This window comes from Heptranchias perlo, chromosome 28 (assembly GCF_035084215.1).
Source record: "Heptranchias perlo isolate sHepPer1 chromosome 28, sHepPer1.hap1, whole genome shotgun sequence".
NCBI lineage: Eukaryota > Metazoa > Chordata > Chondrichthyes > Hexanchiformes > Hexanchidae > Heptranchias > Heptranchias perlo.
In genome coordinates, this window is record NC_090352.1 from 4,131,745 (window position 1) to 4,154,453 (window position 22,709).

At 43.8% G+C, this 22,709-nt stretch overlaps 1 protein-coding gene across 4 annotated transcripts in view; it reads right to left on the reverse strand.

Moving 5' to 3' along the window:
- The window catches only part of zzef1 (zinc finger, ZZ-type with EF hand domain 1), a 212,082-nt gene that overhangs the window by 78,257 nt on the left and 111,116 nt on the right, over positions 1-22,709 (reverse strand). For 3 of the 4 annotated variants that reach the window (XM_068007937.1, XM_068007935.1, XM_068007938.1), the window contains 11 exons: positions 18,085-18,246; positions 15,991-16,123; positions 15,387-15,525; positions 9,016-9,181; positions 7,918-8,180; positions 6,121-6,293; positions 5,240-5,341; positions 3,534-4,119; positions 2,894-3,066; positions 971-1,248; positions 144-318 (listed from right to left, as the gene is read on the reverse strand). In XM_068007937.1, the coding sequence (XP_067864038.1) occupies positions 144-318; positions 971-1,248; positions 2,894-3,066; positions 3,534-4,119; positions 5,240-5,341; positions 6,121-6,293; positions 7,918-8,180; positions 9,016-9,181; positions 15,387-15,525; positions 15,991-16,123; positions 18,085-18,246 (2,350 nt within the window). The remainder of the gene's footprint in view (positions 1-143; positions 319-970; positions 1,249-2,893; positions 3,067-3,533; positions 4,120-5,239; positions 5,342-6,120; positions 6,294-7,917; positions 8,181-9,015; positions 9,182-15,386; positions 15,526-15,990; positions 16,124-18,084; positions 18,247-22,709) is intronic. The other variant, XM_068007936.1, reaches the window with a different exon arrangement.

A 22,709-nucleotide genomic window follows, 5' to 3' on the forward strand; every position in this document is an offset into this window, starting at 1 on the left:
GGTCATTACTTGTCTGCGTTCAATGCTGGTCCTGTGCCCATCTCAGTACTCCTTCATTTATTCCAATGCAATTCATTACACTTTAATAGGGCAACACCACACAGACTCCACTTCAACTATCATATTCAAATGTTTGCTTTTACCTCGGGAAATCCCACCAGAACCAACAGTGTGAAGATGTTGGTGCGTTTCAGACGGAACGGCAGCTCCTCGATGCAGCGCTCTGTGAAGGCAGCGATCACCTTCTGCCATTGCGGGCTAGAGTTCAGGTCTCTGAGGATGTCTGCCACTGAAGATGCCCAGTCCAGGCTAATCCTGCTTCAATCAGGAGAAAAACCACAGTTCAAGAAATACAAACAAGAGATTTCATGCAGTGCTGCTACATTTATGATTTTCTAGGCAAGGCTGGAGAAATTTGTAATTGTTCTTGTCACTTGCATTGAACATGCACTATGTACTTAAAATAATAAAAAAACTTGCTTTTATTTAGCACCTTTCATGATTTCAAGACTTCCCAAAGCGCTTTACAGCCAATTAAGTATTTTTGAAATGTAGTCACTGCTCCAATGTAGGAAACGCAGCAGCTAATTTACACACAGTGATGTTGATTGAGGGATAAATATTGGTTAGGACATCGGGGAGAACCCCCTTGCTCTTCTTCGAATAGTGTCACACGATCTTTTAGTCCACCTGAGAATGTCTCATCCGAAAGAAGGCACCTCTGACAGTGAGCACTCCCTCAGTACTGCACTGAACGGTCAGCCTAGATTTCGTGCTCAAGTCTCTGGAGGTGACTTAAACCCACAACCTTCTGACTGAGAGGCAACATGTCTACCACTGAGCCACGGCTGACACCTATATAGAAGAAAGGTTAAATAAAAATAGCTACTTTTCATTAATTTTCTATTCAATCTGTTTCCGAGAAAATGTAGCTTTTTCCCCCAAAACAAAAGAAACTATTAAACCGTACCAGTCCAAGCACACTGCTCCAAGGCTGAACAAAACCTGTGTCGTCATCCAGCCCGGATGTTTCAGGTTGCCTTCCGCTATGCTAAGTAGTGTCCAAGACGCAAATAGGACCTCCTTTACTGCTGCATCGGCTTCTGCTGGAGAGATCCTCATAAGCAGCTGTCCAAGCAGTCCCAGTGTGAGGTGATAGGTTTCAATCAGTTGCCCAGGATTCTGCATTGCCACTCGGAACAGGAGCTTCAGTACCTGCCTCAGGTTTGGTAGGCACATGGTTGAATCCTGTGGGATTGACCATAGCATCAGAAGTCTGCAAATAAATTAGTTTAGAACATCCAGTGGTCATTATTAAAACAGTTACTCAGCTACTGCAGATACAAGGATGCATTTCCCAGCTCCGGGTGCAGCCAGTTGCTGAGTAACTGTTTGACATTGCATGGAACAAAGCCAGCTAACATCACATTTTTCAGCCAATATGCAAGTGAACTGCTTGGCTTAAATTTTATATATATATATATATATATATACACACGCGCAATGAACTGCCACAGTTCTACCACTAAATTTATAAAGAATACACTCCACGAATATCAAAATAAAATCAAGACACCGAGTTTTAGTAGGCTCAATGTTCATCATGTCCAATCACCGCACAGTAAACAACAGAATGCTGAACTATAGAGTCACACAGTGCAGTGCAAGTCAGAGGAATTCTTCCTCAAATTGCACAGAGTCTGGTTAGATCACATCGCATCCGATTCGGGTCATCAGGAGACAAGAGAGACATTCATGCACTAGTGACATAGGAACAGATATAGGCCACTCAGCCCTTCGAACCTGTTCTCCCACACTCAGATTATGACTGACCTGTACCTCAACTCCATTTACCCACCTTTTGTTCCATAATCCCTTACCTAATAAAAATCTGTCAATCTCAGTCTTAAAAATTTCAATCGACCCAGTATCCACAGCCTTTTGGGGGGAAGAGTTCCAGATTTCCACTAACCTTTGTGTGAAAAAGTGCTTTCTGATTTCACTCCTAAATGGCCCAACCTAATTTTAAGATTGTGCCCCCTTATTCTGGATTCTCTCACCAGAGGAAATGGTTTCTCCCTACCTATTCTATCAAAATCCGTTATCAATTTAAACACCTCAATCAGATCACCCCCTCAATCGTCTAAACTCAAGGGAATAAAATCCAGGTTTATGCAACCTGTCCTCATAATTTAACTTTTCAAGCCCCGGTATCAGTCTGGTGACCAGAGAGAGCCCCAAACTGATCCTTAGTGTCAGAGGACTGAGTTATATGGAAAGACTGGAGAAACTCGGTTTTTTGGGCCTGGAAAGGTGACTGAAAGGTGATCCTACAGAGGTATACAAGATACTAAAAGATATGGAAAGGTAAATTCAGAACACTACCTCAAACTAAACCGTGACAATGGGACATGGAGGCACATGTTTGAACTGCTGCAAGGCAGATTTAGGACCATTAGGAAACTTCTCTACATAGAGTGATTGACACATGGAACGGATTTCTGAATTGGGTGGTGAAAAGCTTCCAATCATTTAAGTAACAGTGCAATGGGGGAAATGTAGGATCTTTCGGAATAGATGACCAAAAATGGGCTCAATGGACTTCCTCATCTTATCTTGTGAAGCTATGTTTATAAAAACCTGGCCAATTAAACATTCCAACGTTTTACTATGTACATTTTCAACTTCTGCAAACCAGCTTCTGGGAACAACACCTTGCAATAAAACCTCAGCGCCACATTCTCACACCAACTCCAAAACATGTAAAATATCAGAAAGCTAAAAAATTAAAAAGGAACCAAAATGAAGAATTTCAGTTGTACATCAGAAACCTATTTGTTCCATTGTTAAAGATAGGAAATTGTCTCTGAACAAAACTACTTCAGGTTCTTACAGTTTTTGCAGGAGGCAGCATGGCAGCCAGCAATCCCAGAATTCTCTCCTGCGAGCATTCAGCAAAGACCTGGTCTTGGCTGGGCACGGACTCTTTGTTGTCAGCGTCCATCTTGAAGGAGGCTTTCGATCCACGCGAGTGAACCATAGGTATTTCTACAGCAGACTCTGGCCCTGGAAATTAAAATGATTTTCAATATTTCAGCACAAACACAAGGAAGTTTCTTAGTTTTTCACAAAGTCAAGGTTGCACTCAAGATACCTGCCCTTCCCTTCTCACCCCCGGTAAGGAGCAGGGAACATTGGAACAGGAGTAGGCCATTCAGCCCCCCAAGCCTGTTCTGCCATTCAATTAGATTATGGCTGATCTGTACCTGAATTCCTTGGTTTCATACCCCTTAACACCCTTACAGCAGGGGCAGTCAAACTTGCAAATAGATACCTCATCTTTAAGAAATACTTTTAAAGAAACTTAGTTAAGTCTTGCATTACTGAAGCCTGTTTATCAAGAAATTTGTTCATTAGCCCACAAATTTCTGTCAATTTTGATAATATTACACAACACATTTCTTCCTAAGCTTGTTAGAAGAACAGATCTGGTTCTTTATGTGCCACGGTGAATAGCAATAATGCAGCATTACCTGTTGTAAGCATCTCCACAGCTGCTGCAGACGTTTGCTGTTCAGCTATACTGGAGTCAAGCAGTTGTGCGCCTGATACGGAGGTTGGGGGCACCGATTCAGTTGCAGCCGACTCCGCTGCTTCGCTAGATGATGACTTTGGGACTGTGTCAGATGCAACGCTGGAGGTGAAAGAGGGCTGGGTTGCCCCTGATGAAATGGACATTACAGACAATGGTGCAGTCTGCTCAGCCTGCGAAGCATTGAGCTGCTGTCCAACCGTAGACCTCTTAGTGGAAACTCCAGAGGATGATGGCTGCGAGGAAGCGGCGCTAATTATGGGACTGCCTTGTTTAACCTCGTCTTCTGATGCACTACCTGCTGTCGGGACATTTAACTGACTGGGTGAAAAAATTGCTGAGGAGCTAGCAGTAGATGAAGTCACTGCTCCATGATTGGATGAATCCGACTCAAAGGTCATATTGTCCTTACTGGTCTCAAAGTCCGAAGTATCAACTTTGGATCCAGACACCTCAAGTACCTGCACGCTCTCCCACTCAATGCTGTCAATACTTGCCAAGGTGGTATCACTCGCACTTGATTTTAACTGGAAATAGATGCAAAAAGGAGTCAGTGACTTACAACAACTTGCATTTTTACAGCACCTTTAACGTAGTAAAACATCCCAAGGCGCTTCACAGGAGAGATCCAACAAACTTTAATACTGAACCGCATGAGGAGATATTAGGGCAAGTGACCAAAAGCTTGGTCAAAGAGGTAGGTTTTAAGGAACTTCTTAAAGGAGGAGAGGTAGAGAGGTTTAGGGAGGGAATTCCAGAGCTTAGGGCCTTGACAGCTGAAGGCACACCAATGGTGGGGTGAAGAAAATTGGGGATGCACAAGAGGCCAGAATTGGAGGAATGCAGAGTAAAACATGTAAAACTTAGTAAAATATTGGTGAAACGTGCATAAATCTTTACTTGAAAAAGCTGGGCTAAAGGAATTTATAGTGACGTGAGAACCTGTAACTCAAAATCTCAATAAGCTCCATACAGAACGCCCACAATAGTTACACAACTTCTCTTTATTCAACTGCAGCCAATTTTGTCCCGAGAAAGAGCTGTCCAAAGAGAAGCAGAGGGAGATTTGTTTATTTGGACAAAGATGAACAGCTTCTAAAAGAATTGTGCAGTACAGTCAAAATTCACAAACTGTACTGTGATGATACTACACGAAGGAAAAGCAGGCATTGTGCTGGGGTGGAATCCTCTGCCTATCTATAATTCTCATTTATATTTATTCAGACTTCTTCTTTAAGTAATAAATCCATCCCAGATTACATTGCAACAACTCAGCTAGTTATCCCTAACCCAGAATGTCCAGAAACAAATGCACTATTTCTAAACGTAGCCCCAACATCTTCAGAGGATCCACATAAATCTTTGATATTCGTCGCCAATATTCAGCTTCTCGTCATTATAAATTTGACTTTAGCCATTTGAAGTGCATTTTATAATTTTTCCTTACTGAATCTGTCTTGAGTTAGACTAGCTTAAGAAAATGACATCTACTGTATCAAGGATCATCATCATCAGGATCAACTGTTTAATATGAACTCAAGAACCAGTAAACGTTATAGATATCTAAACCGCTCAAGTAGTCCAAAGTAAATGTGATCTGCTTTCCATGCATTAATTCTGGCCAGCTATCGCCTCCGGTGACTCTACCTTCTTTTGGATTTTCTCCCGGCTGCACTGGACAGCTCCCTCCCCATCTCTGGAATGTGTATCAGACAATATTTCTCTCTGATCATCTGCAGGAGTGGATTCCTGAAGAGGGACAAAAAGTAAAGATTATAAGCAAAGGTCAGTGGCTATTTCATTACAAAAAGCAACATCCGAAAGATAGTTTTAGAAAGTCCACAAATTTTAATGCGCAGATTGTAAACATTTTAACATTTTTAAGTTAGTAAATACAATGGTTTTGGTGAGATTTAAACTGATGAACAAGGGGGCACTGGCCTGGGGAATGAGACTATGTTCTTGTTTACACCCAGTGACAGTATCAAATGTATAAATGCGACTTCATTTCGAGGATTTCATTTCCACATCGTTCACCTGAGGAAGGAGGTAGCCTCCGAAAGCTTGTGAATTTAAAATAAAATTGCTGGACTATAACTTGGTGTTGTAAAATTGTTTACAAGTATCAAATACAGCACAGGTGGAGGTGTCATTCAGAGCTCCTACTAGATTACCTGAAGAAAGTGTTCACCCCAGCTAGAGAAGGATACCCCCAGAACTGCATCACCAAGCTACCCATAGCAACCGTCCTACGGTCTCCATGGCACTGCCCAACCTGCATGAACTACATGCAAGCTTTGGGTCAGGGATCTGCATCAGCAGCGTCTGGAATGAAAGTGTCCATAGTCATCCCACTAACGAGCCTAAACAGCAATCAGAGAGGGTAGAGACTTTCATTTGACCTCTCTGGTCTAGTTTAGGAAAGAGGCCTCGAAAGGTCGAAACAAGTGTTTTAGTTCTAGCACTCAGAAGCTTTGACTGAAGCACATCAAACTGAAACCAATTACAGCAATAATTTGATTATTTACATTAGATGTATCCATACGAGCAGAACGGGACTGGACTTGCTGCTGGTTACTGGCGCTATGATCAGTTGTGGAAAGTATTGTTTCTGTGGCGTCTGTTGAGGTACCAGCTACGTCCGTCTCACTTTTAACCGACACATTGGACAGCAAAGAAAGCACTGCGGAATTCTTTAGACCTGGGCCAAAATAAAATTAGGAAACATTATGCGCTTCGAATAGTTACTTATTAAAAACAATTGGATCAACAAATAAAAACTGCAAATGTTGGAAACACACGGGTCGGTCAGCATCTGTGGAGAGGACAATTTGACATCGGGACATCAGGAACGGGAGGAGGTCATTCAGCCCCTCGACGTTTCGCAATGAGTCCTTCTTCAGAACTGAAGTCCTGAATAGTTGCGAATGGTCCAACCCAAAAGGCTCACTGGGCTGTTCTCTCCATTGATGGTTGTCTGGCTTGCTTTGTTTCTACATCATTACACAGAATTACAGAGAATTTTACAGCACAGAAACAGGCGATTTGGCCCAACTGGTATATGTCCATGTTTATGCTCCACACTAGCCTCCTCCCAACTTACTTCATCTCACCCTGTCAACGTGTCCTTCTAGTCCTTTCTCCCTCACGTACTTATCTAGCTTCCCCTTAAATGCATCTATATGACTCCTCCATATGGTAGCGAGTTCCACATTCTCTCCACTCTCCAGGTAAAGAAGTTTCTCCAGAATCCTTTATTGGATTTATACGTGACTATCTTATATTTATGGCCCCTAGTCTTGGACTCCCCTACAAGTGGAATCATCTGTTTCAATTAGTTACATCTCTATTCTTTTTGCAACTGATTAGACCTCTATGCAGCACAGCGGTTTGTCTTTATGCACCTTCATCTCGGAAGCCCACACACTTTTATATCTCCATGATCTCAGTGACCAACTGAACCAATGGAACGGGCAGATGGGGCCCTCGTTTTAATGTCACATCAGAAAGACGGCACCTCCGACAATGCAGCACTCCCTCAGTACTGCACTGGAATGTCAGACTACGTGCTTATGTCCGGCAGTGGGACTTACACCTCCAAACTTTTGCCTCAGACGAGGGTGCCATCAATTGAGTGAAACACATAATAATTCATAATATAATTCACCCCATTTGTGGGGAAGGTAGGGGGGGGGGGGGGCGGAAGGCACAGTGCAAAAGAAAAGTGAAACCCAACAGGGGCAGCAATGCTGGGAAATGGAACACGGTCTCTGTCCAGTGTCAGTATTAAGGGCTCACAACTCATATCTTGCTCCCTCTGCTCTGCTCCAGTTTCCTCCACACCTTGGAGTGCCGTCCCTCCACTGCACAAAATTTAAAACTTCCATTTATCAAAATAACAATCTCTGTGACGTCTCTAAACAAGACTCACAATTTAATGCCAAATTAGAGGATGTTTTTCAGTGTAAGCCCACGCACCCAAGGTTAAAGACTGACAAGGGGTCTGCAGCTGAAATATTAACATATTTTCTACGGTGGACCTGCCTTTTAGGCATCTTAAGTTTCTATTTAAGAAAGTTCAAAATCATTTCACATAGGTCCCTTGAGAGAGAGGGAGAAGAGGTTTCATCCCTTTAATCTGAGCTGGATTCAAATCCAGGGTCCAGGAGGTGAAAGGTCAATGTATCAAAAGGAATAACATAATGCATCAAACAAGTAACCTTAAAATAGATGAGTGATTTAAACAGATTTTGTGCTTTAGGCAAATTTTGAACATATCTATACATTTTTGGACAAAAAGAACGTGCATTATTCACATGACTGACTTTTTCCTTGATGCGCTTTGAGTAGATACTCAGTGATGAGCTCTGTGCAGCGAGCTTCCAGTGTCTCAGCGTGAGTGTGTGCGTGCGAGTCCAGCTCCTCCTCGGCAGGTTTTTGTTCTGTTACGACGTCGGCTGTGTAGAGGGCCAGTGCGCTGAAGAGCAGCCAGGTATAGTTGTGGATGTACGGCTGGATGAGCCGGTGACGGTCACTGATCCGAATAGTCACCATGGGGAATACAGTAATACTGTGCGTTGGCAAATGGCTGCAGGAAAATAAAAATAGAAAGAGCCTCAAACCAGTCTCAGTACAAGAAACAATACAATTCACCATACAACTTATTACATTGAGTAAAAGTAGCCAGAACTATATTAATATAGTCAACAAATACTATGAAGAAAGGCAGTGCTGATTTATGGGTGAATTTCAGTGGAAGAATTCTTTTGGTGTACACTTCCTCCCTCCCCCACCAGCTGAGCTTGTTTTATTAGAGTTACTGTAGTGCAAGAGTAAACAGGATAGAGATATAAGAGACATTTATTGGGCAAGAAACAGAACATGGCCAATATAACCTTTTTATTCAAGCAGTTGTCTGCTAGGTTCAGTTACATGTTGACCGATACACGCAAGGTTGCATCACAGGTGGGAAAACCTGACAGTGAAACTTATGCTTGAAACGGTCGGAAGCATTTCCCAGTAAGTCAATTAGTCAAAGGAAACAAGGATCGGATTTCCAAGTTACTAAAGTGCTGAAAGTAATGTTCAAGGGCAGAGTTTTGGCAGCTACACGCGTGGCCAGATGGAACGATGCCTTCATTCATTTCTTTCCCCGAGCCTCCCCACCAGAAGCAGAGGGAACCAACTCATTTATCAAATTTGCTGGAAACTCAGTGGGGTGTTTCAAAAGTTTACAACAGGGCACACAGATGGTGCAAGCGTGTACAGTGTTTGCAGGGGAAAAAAAATAGCAAATCTACAAGAGAGTCACTTATAAACTTTGCTGACGGTCTAGGTTTGCATTCTTAACAGTGCAGCCCTCAATTCTAATGCTAGAGGCAGGAGTGGGAAGTGTAGTTTGGTGTTACACAGCACTGTCCTACCTGTCAGGGTACTTCTTCGCAGAATAGCATCCGTAGCAAAGATCAAAGTCATCGCATACATTACAGTTGATCCTGCGACCTATGATCAGCCCCTGACAGTGATCACATGCGTACTCCATGTTAACCATTTTGTGATAATCTTCGTGATGTTCAGGCATCACTCCACCTGAAGAGTAAAATCACGATCAAAAAATAAAGTGATCCAATCGACAATCGGCCTTCTGCAATTTTAGTGTTTTTTTTAAATTGAGGTTAAAGCTGGTGCCAACCAATTACTTTGGCAATTAAATACATTAGATTTTAGCAATTCAATATTCAGGCAAACTTCTGGCAAAATCTACAACTGATGTGTTGCATAAAGAAATGTTGATGATGCACTGAAGTAAACACCAGCTCATTCCCATTATATTCATCAAATATACCATTTTATAAAAAAGAAGTGAATTTTGCAATGGTTGGGGGGGGCGGGGTTTATCAGTGCTGGGGAATGATATACTTTCCACTTCAGTTTTCAACATTCAGCACTTCCAGATGAAGCAGTGTCAGGTGCAGAGCAAGACACCTTCACTCAGCCCCAAATTTCACCACCCCCACACTGCACCCACGTAACAGCAACAATTTTCAGGCTGTCACCAAATAGTGTTCAGGACAATTCCCATAAGCCAGCTCACGCGCTCTACAAACCGAAGTGTGTCCTTATAAGCGCGATATTTGGTGATTATGTAATACCCAGGGTCAAACAGAGACCTTTGTTGCTGTAAATTGATCGCTGGAAATGCCACAAGGTGTCTCGTATCCTTTGGATAACAGAAGAAATACCACGATCAGATTATGCAACTTGGGCTATAATATTGGTTTATTGTAAGCAGAAATTAAACCGTGGCAAGAGACCAACAAAGCAGATGTCATTAAGTTACATTATTCAACCTAATCTTTCTCTGTTCATAAAATAATAAAACACTCAACATTTCACTATCTGTCCTAGTAAAACGCTCTGAAGACCAGGGCGGCCCTTGTACAAGCCACACAATAGACATTAACACAAATCCATTTTTCATCTGGTTGCAAAACCTTTCCACTCAATTGATCGATCGTGCAACAAAGCAAGCAATTGGGTGAAGTGGTCTCTACTTGTGCTACATCCATTCTCGCCGAGTTTGCAATCAAAATAATATTCACACGGGAATGCTCAGTCTCTGTAAAGTGGGTCCCACACAACCGGAATTTCCCAGCCCAAGTAAGAGTGAAAGACCTTGGTTTTTAGCTAGTGATACTTTTATACTCTAGCTAAACCAACTAGAGCAGTAAGTGAATTAATCTATCAAAATCCCATAGATATTAAAAACAGAGCCTTTATAAGATTTGAAATAGGATAGATCTCCCTATCCATCACATGCCTCAGCTCTACCCTCAACAGCATTCCACTACTGAGGAGGACAGTAACAGACTTAAGGAGGACATAGACTCGTGAAATGGGCAGACACATGGCAGATGCAATCTAATGCAGCAAAATGTGAAGTATTTTGGTAGGAAGAATAAGGAGAGGCAATATAAACTAAATGGTACAATTTTAAAGGGGGTCTAGGAACAGAGAGACCTTGGGGTTCACATCCACAAATCTTTCAAGGTGATAGAACAAGTTGAGAAGGCTGTTAAAAAAGCATATGGGATCCTGGGCTTTATAAATAGAGGCACAGAGTACGAAAGCAAGGAAGCTATGCTAAACCTTTATAAATCACTGGTTAGGCCGCAGCTGGAGTATTGTGTCCAATTCTGGGCACCACACTTTAGGAAGGATGTCAAGGCCTTAGAAACGGTACAGAGGAGATTTACTAGAATGGTTCCAGGGTTGCAGGACTTCAGTTACGTGGAGAGACTGGAGAAGCTGGGGTCCTTAGAGCAGAGAAGGTTAAGGGGAGATTTAATAAAGGTGTTCAAAATCATGAAGGGTTTTGATAGAGTAAATAAGCAGAAACTGTTTACAGTGGTAGAAGGGTTGGTAACCAGAGGACACAGATTTAAGGTAATTGGCAAAAGGAGGCGGGGAGATGAGGAGAACGTTTTTTTTTAGGCAGCAAGTTGTTATGTTCTGGAATTTACTGCTTGAAAGGGCGGTGGAAGCAGATTCAATAGTAACTTTCAAAAGGGAATTGGATAAATATTTGAAGGGGAAAAATTTGCAGGGCGGGCGAATGGGACTAATTGGAATAGCTCTTTCAAAAGGGCCAGCACAGACATGATGGGTAGAATGGCCTTTCTGTGCTGTATCATTCGATGAAGCAATGTAACTCCTCTCACACCAGTCTCTGACTCAGATGGCCAAATCAGGAGAACTTATGTACTGCATACTCATGCCCACAGGGAATTTAAATGAGATTTGCCAGACAGATTTCACACATTCAAAGGGGTGATTCAAGGGGTTCAGGGTTAACATGTTCCCACAAAGAAAAAGGGAGGGGCTGCCAAATCTACAGCCCCCTGGATGACCAGCAGCATTCAGGGTAAGATAAGGCAGAAAAAGAAAGCCTATGATAGACACCGGGAACTCAATACTATGGAAAGTTTGGAGGAGTATACAAAGTACAGGGGTGAAGTTAAAAAGGAAATTAGGAAAGCAAAGAGAGGGCATGAAAAAATATTAGCAGGTAAAATCAAAGAAAACCAAAGATGTTTTATAAATACATTAAGAGTAGGGCCTATTAGAGACCAAAAAGGTAAACTATGTGTGGAGGCGGAAGATGTGGGTATGGTTCTTAAAGAATACTTTGCAGCTGCCTTCATAAAAGGAGAGGGATAATACAGGAATTGAAGTTAAGGAGGAGGAGTGTGAAATATTGGATGGGATAAACATAGTAAGAGAGGAAGTATTAAGGGGATTAGCATCTTTGAAAGTGGATAAATCACCAGGGCTGGATGAAATGTATCCCAGGCTGTTAAAAGAAGCCAGGGAGGAAATAGCGGAGGTTTTAACAATCATTTTCCAAATTCCACTGGATGCAGGCGTACAGCCGGACGATTGGAGGACTGCTAACGTTGTACCGTTGTTTAAAAAGGGAGCGAAGGATAGACAGAGTAATTACAGGCCGGGCAGCCTAACCTCGGTGGTGGGCAAATTATTGGAATCAAATCTGAGGGACAGGATAAACTGTCACTTTTAGAAAGACACGGGCTAATCAAGGACAGTCAGCACAGATTTGTTAAGGGTAGGTCGTCTCTGATTAACTTGATTGAATTTTTCAAGGGGGTGACAAGAAGGATCGATGACGATAGCACAATTGATGTAGTCTACATGGATTTTAGCAAGGCTTTTGACAAGGTCCCACATTGCAGATTGGTCAAAAAAGTAAAGGCCCATGGGATCCAAGGGAATGTGGTAAATTGGATCCAAAATTGGCTCAGTGGCAGGAAGCAAAGGGTAATGGTCGACGGATGTTTTTGCGTCTGGAAGGCTGTTTCCAGTGGGGTACCGCAGGGCTCGGTACTAGGTCCTTTGCTTTTTGTGGTATACATTAACGATTTGGACACAAAGACAGGTCGTGTGGTTGATCGTGAGGAGGAAAGTTATAGACTGCAGGAAGATATCAATGGACTGGTCAGATGGGCAGAAAAGTGGCAAATGGAGTTCAATCCAGAGAAGTGTGAGGTAATGCATTTGGGGAGAGTGAACAAGGCAAGGGAATACACAATAAATGGGAGGATGCTGAAAGGTGTAGAGGAAATGAGGGACCTTGGAGTGCATGTCCACAGATCCCTGAAGGTAGCAGGACAGGTAGATAAGGTGGTTAAGAAGGCATTTGGAATGCTTTCCTTTATTAGCCGAGGCATAGAATATAAAAGCAGGGATGTTAAGCTGGAACTGTATAAAACACTGGTTAGGCCACAGCTTGAGTACTGCGCACAGTTCTGGTCACATTACAGGAAGGTTGTAATTGCACTAGGGAGCGTACAGAGATCATCTACGAGGATGTTGCCAGGACTGGAGAATTCTAGCTATGATGACAGATTGCATAAGCTGGGGTTGTTTTCCTTGGAACAAAAGGAGGCTGAGGGGTGATTTGATTGCAGTGTACAAAATTATGAGGGCCTAGATAGAGTGGATAGAAAGGACCTATTTCCCTTAGCAGAGGGGTCAATAACCAGGGGGCATAGTTTTAAAGTGATTGGTAGAAGGATTAGAGCAGAAATTAGGATTTTTTTTTTCACCCAGAGGGTGGTAGGGGTCTGGAACTCACTGCCTGAGAGGGTGGTAGAGGCAGAAACCTTCATCTCATTTAAAAAATACCTGGATGTGCACCTGAAGAGCCGTGACCTGTATGGCTACGGACCAAATGCGGGAAACTGGGATTAGGCTGGGTGGCTCGTGTCTCGGCAAGCATGGACACAATGGGCCAAATGGCCTACTTCTATGCCGTAAATTTTCTATGATTCTACATAGGACCCTTCCAGCCAGCAGACACGGAAGATTTTCATCCCATTAGTCTAGGTTAGATTTGAACACTGGCCCGAGAAGTGAAAGACCTGTCTTCAACCCACTGCACCACCCAGTCTCCTTAGAATGTACTTTCACTGGCTGGCCACTCCACCCTGCTCTTCCTTCTATTAAGGAGGCTCAGTTCTCTCTCCTCTTCTGGGAACTCTCATCGCTCAAGTCCTACTTCAAGGAGATGTTCATATTTCAGTTCTTAAGAAATATGCAAGACAAGTAAAATCTCTCAGAAATGGAGAATGTGGAGCAGCACATTGATCTGTACAGCACTTACTCTCCTTAGCGGTGAGTTAGGCAGCTTGCTCACCATAGCTACCACAGGTAGGGGAGGGGGAAGCTTCTCTCAGAGCTTGGGCATTACTTTTACTTTACAGAGATTTGAAAATCTAAGTGAATGAGTTGTTTTAAAAAAAATAAAATGGGAGGAGGCAAGAGGGAGAGCATGCAGCCCATCTACTTAAGCCTTCCATTAAAAACCCCACAGCCTCCCATCACAGCATCCTTAAATGATTCTGGAGTTTTGAAACTTCATTAACGTGGAAAGATCATTATTCCAGGTTCACTTTCTGCATGAGCTGACACCCGCACTGAATTTGCCTTTTACTGCTTTGCCCTTATGTTCCATTGACCCAGAGTCATGGTTAACAAAAGAGTGGTGCAGATTAGCCTCTTCTACTGCACTTAGTATTTTACATACTTCCAAAAGGTTCCCCCCAATATACCTCCTTTTGAAGATAGAGTCTGAGGAGCAGAGAGATTTGGGTGTCCATGTATACAAATCACTAAAAGCTCGTGAGCAGGTACAAAAAGCAATCAAAAATGCTAATGGCATGTTGGCCTTTACCTCAAGGGGGTAGGGAGTTGCAGCTGTACAGAGCCTTGGTCAGACCCCATCTGGAGTACTGCATTCAGTCCTGGGCACCAAACCTCAGGAAGGGTATATTGGCCTTGGAGTGGGTACGGCACAGGGTCCCACAATGATACCAGGGCTTAAAGGGTTAAATAAGGACAGGTTGCATAAACTTGGCTTCTATTCCCTTGAATATAGAAAATTGGGGGGTGATCTAATCGAGGTGATTAAAATTATAAAAGGATTCGATCGGGTGGATATGGAGAGACTATTTCCTCTGGTGGGTGAATCCAGAACAAGGGGGCACAATCTTAAAATTAGAGCTAGGCCGTTCAGGAGTGAAATCAGGAAGCACTTTTTCCACACAAAGGGTAGTGGAAATCTGGAACTCTCTCCCCCAAAAGGCTGTGGATACTGGGGATCAATTGGAGCTTTCAAGACTGAGATCGATAGACTTTTGTTGGGTAAGGGGATCAAGGGATAAGGATCAAAGGTGGGGAAATGGAGTTGAGGTACAGATCAACCACGAGCTAATTAAAGGGGTGGATGGGGGGGGGGGGGGGAGAAACAGGCTCGAGGAACTGAATGGCCGACTCCTGTTCCTAGCCTCATAATCCAGTTCCTCTGACACAAAGGACCAGCCTGAGGTGGGACTCTGCACCAGCACAGCTTGGACATTCCCCACATGGTTTGGTGACCAGAGCTGATCGCAGTACTCAAGATGCAGCCTGTCCGATGAGCTATACAGCCAGGGCATGACTGCCTCGTACTCTGCTGACTCAGCCCTGTGTCGCACCTGCTTTGTTAACTGCTGCTCTGTTAACTGCTGCTCTGCGACCAGGAGTGTTTTTTTGTACTTTGAAATGGTTTATAACAGGTTGCGCCCACTTTAAATATACTTTTCCCACTGCTGTTAATCCCTGTGCTTGTGTTAAATAACGAGTTGTTATGGCTCGACACCAGTTGTCCACGGTCTCGAACGACAGCCAACAGAAAGAGAGTCATTTTCACTTCACATCAGGACCAAATTCTTACCAAGGAAGCACGTTTTGCAGAGGTCCATGTCCGGACACTGAAGACACCGGTAGCGATGCCAGGGGGCTATTTTATGACACCCATCACAGGATATCTCCACGTTCAACAGGTCACAGTAGCGTGCAACAAACATGTGCATCTGTCACAAAACACAACAAAATCGGTCATTACAAGCTCTAGGCTTTAAAACATCATAACTTCTTCCTTCAGACACAGTGGAAGTCACTATTAAATTAGTGGCCAGCAGAAGGAAGATAGACATCTCTGGTGATTCATCTGTTTAGCACAATAATTAAAAAAAAAATGACCAAGCAAAAATGTGTGCAGGACTATCAAAATACATTTCGTGAAACAAATAAAATGTATCCAAGTATTCTTGGGAAAAATGTGCTATTATTTCTCCCTCTCCCGCAGAAAGCACATTAAACAGTTTATTCTATTCCAACATTCAGTGAGTAACAATATAAACCAACGAGACCAAGAATTTTCACAAACATGAGCTTTTGTTTCTCACATTTAAATGCAAAGTGTTACACGCCCACTACAAATATCAGGCAATCCATAGATTGAGGAGTTATTTAATGTAACTTAAACATCCACTTACCCGCCTCTTCTCTTCAGCTGTAGCATTAGACATCCTCTCGTACCACACACGGAGCTGTATTCCATCTTGACATTCTTCCATCCACTCTTTGTTGCATTCATAATCTGCAATTTCATCTTCTTCACTCCACTGGCTAAATAAATTCAAGACTCCATCAGCAGAGTCCAATAAAGTTTTAACAACAGTTTGAAGCTCTATACTTCATCTCTGGAGCCAAAATCAGCTCCATCTTCAGATGGTTGTGCAGGGTCCTTGTCTGCTTCCTGAGCTCCAACCGACACACAGTTCGGCTCCTCCAAAATTCTGCACCCCATCCTGTACAAAATCCCGCTCACCTATCAGCCCACCCTGTACAAAATCCCTCTCACCTATCAACCCCATCCTATAACTAATCCCCCTCAGCTCTCACCCCATCCTATAACTAATCCCCCTCAGCTCTCACCCCATCCTATAACTAATCCCTCTCACCTATCAACCCCATCCTATAACAAATCCCCCTCACCTATCACCCCATCCTATAACTAATCCCTCTCACCAATCAACCCCATCCTATAACAAATCCCCCTCACCTATCAACCCCATCCTATAACAAATCCCCCTCACCTATCACCCCATCCTATAACTAATCCCCCTCAGCTCTCACCCTATCCTATAACTAATCCCCCTCACCTCTCACCCCCATCCTATAACTAATCCCCCTCCGCTCTCACCCCATCCTATAACAAATCCCCCTCACCTGTCACCCCATCCTATAACAAATCCCCCTCACCTGTCACCCCATCCTATAACTAATCCCCCTCAGCTCTCACCCCATCCTATAAAAAATCCCCCTCAGCTCTCACCCCATCCTATAACAAATCCCCCCTCACCTATCACCCCATCCTATAACAAATCCCCCTCACCTACCACCCCATCCTATAACAAATACCCCTCACCTATCAGCCCATCCTATAACAAATCCCCCTCATCTGTCACCCCATCTTATAACTAATCCCCCTCACCTGTCACCCCATCTTATAACTAATCCCCCTCACCTGTCACCCCATCCTATAACAAATCCCCCTCACCTATCACCCCCATCCTATAACAAATCCCCCTCACCTATCACCCCCATCCTATAACAAATCCCCCTCACCTATCACCCCATCCTATAACAAATCCCCCTCACCTATCACCCCATCCTATAACAAATCCCCCTCACCTGTCACCCCATCCTATAACAAATCCTGCTCACTCATCACCTCATCCTCACCAACCTCAAAAAGCTCCCCACCCCCTCAGTACATTGAATTCAAAATTTTCCTCATTGCCCATAGATCCCTCAGGGGCCTTTCTCGCCCCACCTCTAGAATCTTCTGCAGCCCTATGTCCCATCTCACGCCCTCTGGTCTTCTGACTCTGGCCTTCCGTTCTCTTCTGCCCCTCCAAACCACCAAATCAGTGTCAGGAATTTCAGTCCTCATATTCTGGAACTCCCTTCCCAGACCCTTCCAGGCTACCACATCGCTCCCCACTTTCAAAAGCTTCCTCAGCCCCTCCTCAACCACATCCTCAAACATCTCCCCCAACTCCTGTTTGATGATGGTATATCTTGGCAGAGTGTCTCAGGGCGTTTCTTTACATTAAAAGTGATATATATTAAGTGCAAGTAACAGCAGCATGTTAATGGGAGTTTGGATAATCTTGCATGTAACAGAAAAATAGGTAGCCGGAGAAACAAGGGTATAACAGAGACCGACCATAGTGAATCCTGTGCAATTCACAGCAAATCTAAGTCATGGAAGATCCTTTTATAATTATCAGGGAAATATATATTAATTGCTGCTGGTAAAAACCACTCAAAAACAATTTAACAAGTTCACAATTTTTTTTTTAAAAAGTTGTTATAAGAAGTCTTACACAAAGTCCTTCTTCCTCATACCAAATATTAAGCGGATATTCAGGGAATCAACAATTACGGGGCATTTTTAGTAGAAAATTTAAACGACCTTTACACAGTGCCATTTTTACACCATACTGCAGTGTCTGAAATCTCTGCACTGTTTCTATTACATGTATTACAACTGGTTTACACTGTACCGTGTTTGTACTCACTGTATAGCGCTGTCATGGATACTGATATTTTCTTGTGACATTGCCAGTAAGAGATCAGGTAGCTTGATGTCATTGAAGAAGGACATGTCTAGTGGCTCCCAGCCCATATCAAGCAGATGCAGCAGGCAGGTCTGTACACAGGAGAGTGCTGGGAGCAGAGACCTAAAATAGATTGAAAATACAGGATGAAGAAAGGAGTTAGTCCACTATGAACTGCACTAAACCCTGGGGCATGTCGCAAACTTGGCACATATTATCTAAAATGAGAATCATTCATCAAATTACTGGAGCAGAATTTCACAAGGGGGGTGAGCTACACAGGATATCTGCATCTCAACTACCTCTAACTAGCAATTCTAAACTAACCACCTAATCAAGAAAGGCAGAGGAAATAAAAGTGTCCCATTATCAGCTGAACCTGGAGCAGAGATTTCCTTAAATTTTTTTAAAAGTATAGGACTTGCAGATTGCAGGTAAGTTTTAATGCTTTCCACTTCTTCCTGTTGTGCTTTTCAATCCTCTTATCCTTGGTTCAGCCTCATTATGAACACTACTCCCACAGTGACTGTATCTGAAAATGTTACAGGCAATGATGGGGGTGGGGATTTAAAAGAGGCAGAGGTGTCGACTACAATCCGAAATTTGAACAGTGTAAACCCATCAAACCCACCCTCTCCCTTTATCAGTCACTGGGATTTGAGCACATTTGCCAACCTTTTAGACACCATCATACCAGTCCCTTATCCTGTAGATCAGTACAGGAAAACGCACCATAGAGTCATAGAGTTATACAGCACGGATAGAGGCCCTTCGGCCCATCGTGTCCGCGCCGGCCATCAGCCCTGTCTACTCTAATCCCATATTCCAGCATTTGGTCCGTAGCCTTGTATGCTATGGCATTTCAAGTGCTCATCCAAATGCTTCTTGAATGTTGTGAGGGTTCCTGCCTCCACAACCCTTTCAGGCAGTGAGTTCCAGACTCCAACCACCCTCTGGGTGAAAAAGTTATTTCTCAAATCCCCTCTAAACCTCCCGCCTTTTACCTTGAATCTATGTCCCCTTGTTATAGAACCCTCAACGAAGGGAAAAAGCTCCTTAGTATCCATCCTATCTGTGCCCCTCATAATTTTGTACACCTCAATCATGTCCCCCCTCAGCCTCCTCTGCTCCAAGGAAAACAAACCCAATCTTCCCAGTCTCTCTTCATAGCTGAAGCGCTCCAGCCCTGGTAACATCCTGGTGAATCTCCTCTGCACCCTCTCCAAAGCGATCACATCCTTCCTGTAGTGTGGCGACCAGAACTGCACACAGTACTCCAGCTGTGGCCTAACCAGTGTTTTATACAGCTCCATCATAACCTCCTTGCTCTTGTATTCTATGCCTCGGCTAATAAAGGCAAGTATCCCATATGCCTTCTTTACCACCTTATCTACCTGTTCCGCCGCCTTCAGGGATCTGTGAACTTGCACACCAAGATCCCTCTGACCCTCTGTCTTGCCTAGGGTCCTCCCATTCATTGTGTATTCCCTTGCCTTGTTAGTCCCTCCAAAGTGCATCACCTCGCACTTTTCCGGGTTAAATTCCATTTGCCACTGTTCCGCCCATCTGAGCAACCCATCTATATCGTCCTGCAGACTGAGGCTATCCTCCTCGCTATTTACCAGCCTATCAATCTATTTATCACCCTACCAGCATGAGACTGAATGAGTGATCTCCCTACTCCTGCCAAGATGCCAAAATAAATGTGTCTACAATTGTGTACATCACAGACACATTCCTAAACACATGGGAAACAGACCTCCCTGTGCCCTGAAACCTGATCATCTAATGATGAGCCTCACTGCATCTCTTAGTAAGACGGGCCTGAATATTCAGCATTATACACTCTCATGCTCATTCTATCACAATACAGGACAAACCTCTCCCCGTCCTGAGAGAAACCCTTTTCGCATTATATGGATGAAGCTTACTTGAATCTTTTGACTGAGAAAGCAACTCCTATTCCTCTCCAGTAGAGACACAGAAGCAGGGCTCACTGAACTTTATTTCAGAAATTCAAATCACGCTTTGCAGGTGAAAACAATTCTGCAAGATAATGAACAGATCTCGTCTCCTTCAGGATTCCAACAGGACAGCTCTGATGCTTTGAGTGGTTAAGCCTCCAGTAGCACCACTCTGATTCAGTACTGCATCAACTTGGTTTGTAAATCCAAGAGTACAACAAGGTAAATGTTGGTAACACATGACAAACCGTGACCTTTTTGCTACTAATCTATCTAGTCCTAACTGGGCTCCGTTGAATTCTTGTGTGTCCGAGAATCGGCTTCAAGATTCTCCTTACTCCATGGCTTTGCCGCTCCCCATCTTTCTGATCTGCTCCAATCGTATGCTCCGACATACAACGCATCTCCTGCAACACCAGCCTACAACTTGCCCAACGCAGAGAAGTCAACATTCGCACAGCTGCACAACGATAAACTCCCCCATCAGCAACTCTCAAAGACTGAAAGGCGGCCCCAACATTCCTGCCAGCTGAACAACTTCCCATCGATTGGAATTTCCTGATTTTGAGAGGTTTCACGAGATTACATGTCTGCTGGAGGTTTGGGGGGGGGGGGGGGGGAGGGAGGAAGTGTCTAGACACGATGCTCCAGCCATCAAGGGTATGGGGCAGGCTTGATGGACCAGCTGGTCTTTTCCTGCCCGTCATCTTCGTATGTTCACCACTCCTCTCTCCTTCAGCCACTATGCCATATCTCTGGAACCGCTTCCTTCAGCACAACCACACTGTCATCTCCTCTCCTGCTTTCTAAAAACCCTCCTGTTTGACTGTACTTTCGCTACTACCCAAACCCCTCGCTTCTTTCTCCTTGGTACCCGCTACCTTGTAAAGGGTCAGATGTTTCTCTGTATGTGGGAATTGCAATAGAAATGAGAGTTTTGGTTGCTTTTCCTTTTACTATATCTATTAGATATTAAAAATGGTGCATGGTCGCAACATTCCAAGCTGTAGGTGGCACTGTGGGCACTTTACGTGACAGCACCTCCCAAAGCAAAGGTAAGTGGCCCACCTTTGGTGTTAGAAATTGGATAGCCAAGGATAGAATACTGGAGCCTGGTCTTTAGTTGCTCCCAAGCCTTTATTCACAGATTCCCCTTACACACCCCACACCCTAGATAAGCTCTCCTATAAAAAGGATACAAGAGTCCCCAATTGACACACACCACCTGAATACAATTAACACTGATTGATATAAATCACATGGATACAATTAACATTTGGAACCACACGAGGGGGATAAAGTTTTTAAAGAAAAAGTATTCAAAAAATCCAAATCAAGTTGTAAATAAAAGGAAACATGGAGCAACTTTTTAAAAAAAAGCACTGCTTGAACTGGAAAAATATTAAAAAGCTCATTTAAGAAACCAGCGAAAAAAACACTGGTGACCAGAGCAGGGCCAGCGGAAGGACAACTCGACCGTCTCCACACATGCCAACGGAGCTGCCTACTGAAGATCCTAAATTAGGTTTTTGCGCAGCTGACTCACCATCTCCATCTCCACCCAGATTGGCTGAATCCCAAGCACTGGCTAACAAAACATTAGCATCCCACGCAAAGAAGTCAGCATTCTCTCAGCTACACAATGATAACCTCCCCCGTCAGCCACCCACTCTCAAAAACTGAAAGACGGCCACTGCCCCAACACTCCGGCCGACTGAACAACACCTGCTGCCCTCCCCCCACTGAATGAAACCCTCCCCTCCCCATTCCCATTTTCAGAGGCTTCAGGCAAGGTGGTATCCTGGAGAACCTGGCCACCTGCTTTGGAGATTGAGCCCGTAAGCCAAGTATAAGTCGTCAATTTAACGGGAGAGGAAGGTGCTTACATTTCCCTCAGGCTCGGTTCCTGGTTTAAAGAGCTCTCAAGGGTAGATTTGCACCAGTGGTGTCCCCGGGCAATCCTAATGGCCTGGGACAGCACAATTGGGTGCAGAGAGGGTTTACCAGTTGGAGTGAACTCTGGGGGAGGGGGTACTTGGAAAGAGGAGGGGAAAAACAGCTCTAAGATGCCATGTCCAATAGGGGGAGGGGCTGGATGAAAGGCCAGATCTTGCAGAACCTCTTTGTAAAGCACAGAATCAGGGATTGCTCCTGTGCAGACCTGTGACCCACAAGGAGACTGGTCAGTCACAATAACAGCTGCCTGGTAACTGACAGAATTAAATAAAAATTGCATGGACTGCTGGAATATTATGGTCTAGTAGTGTAAAGAAGCTTCTTGTGCAGAATCAGAATAATCTCTTCTATTCAGGATAATGCCTCCAAGTGGAACTTTTTCTGGGTGTCAAAAGCATTTGCCATTGAGAATGGAGAAGTTTCACCCAGCAGATTGATCCTCACAACAGCCAAAACAAGTGCGTCATTGGCTCCATTAAGAATTGGACTGCCCATCAAGACAGTATTTTTAGGCCAACAGGAAGAACTGACTGATCACCGGACACTCAGCTCTGGTTGACCCAACAGCCAAGTTATGTGTCTTCAATCATTAAGGGATTTAAGTCTGTAGAATTTCCAGAACCGGGACGGTGGGGAGCGGTGGGGAGAAATCACATAGCATTCCCC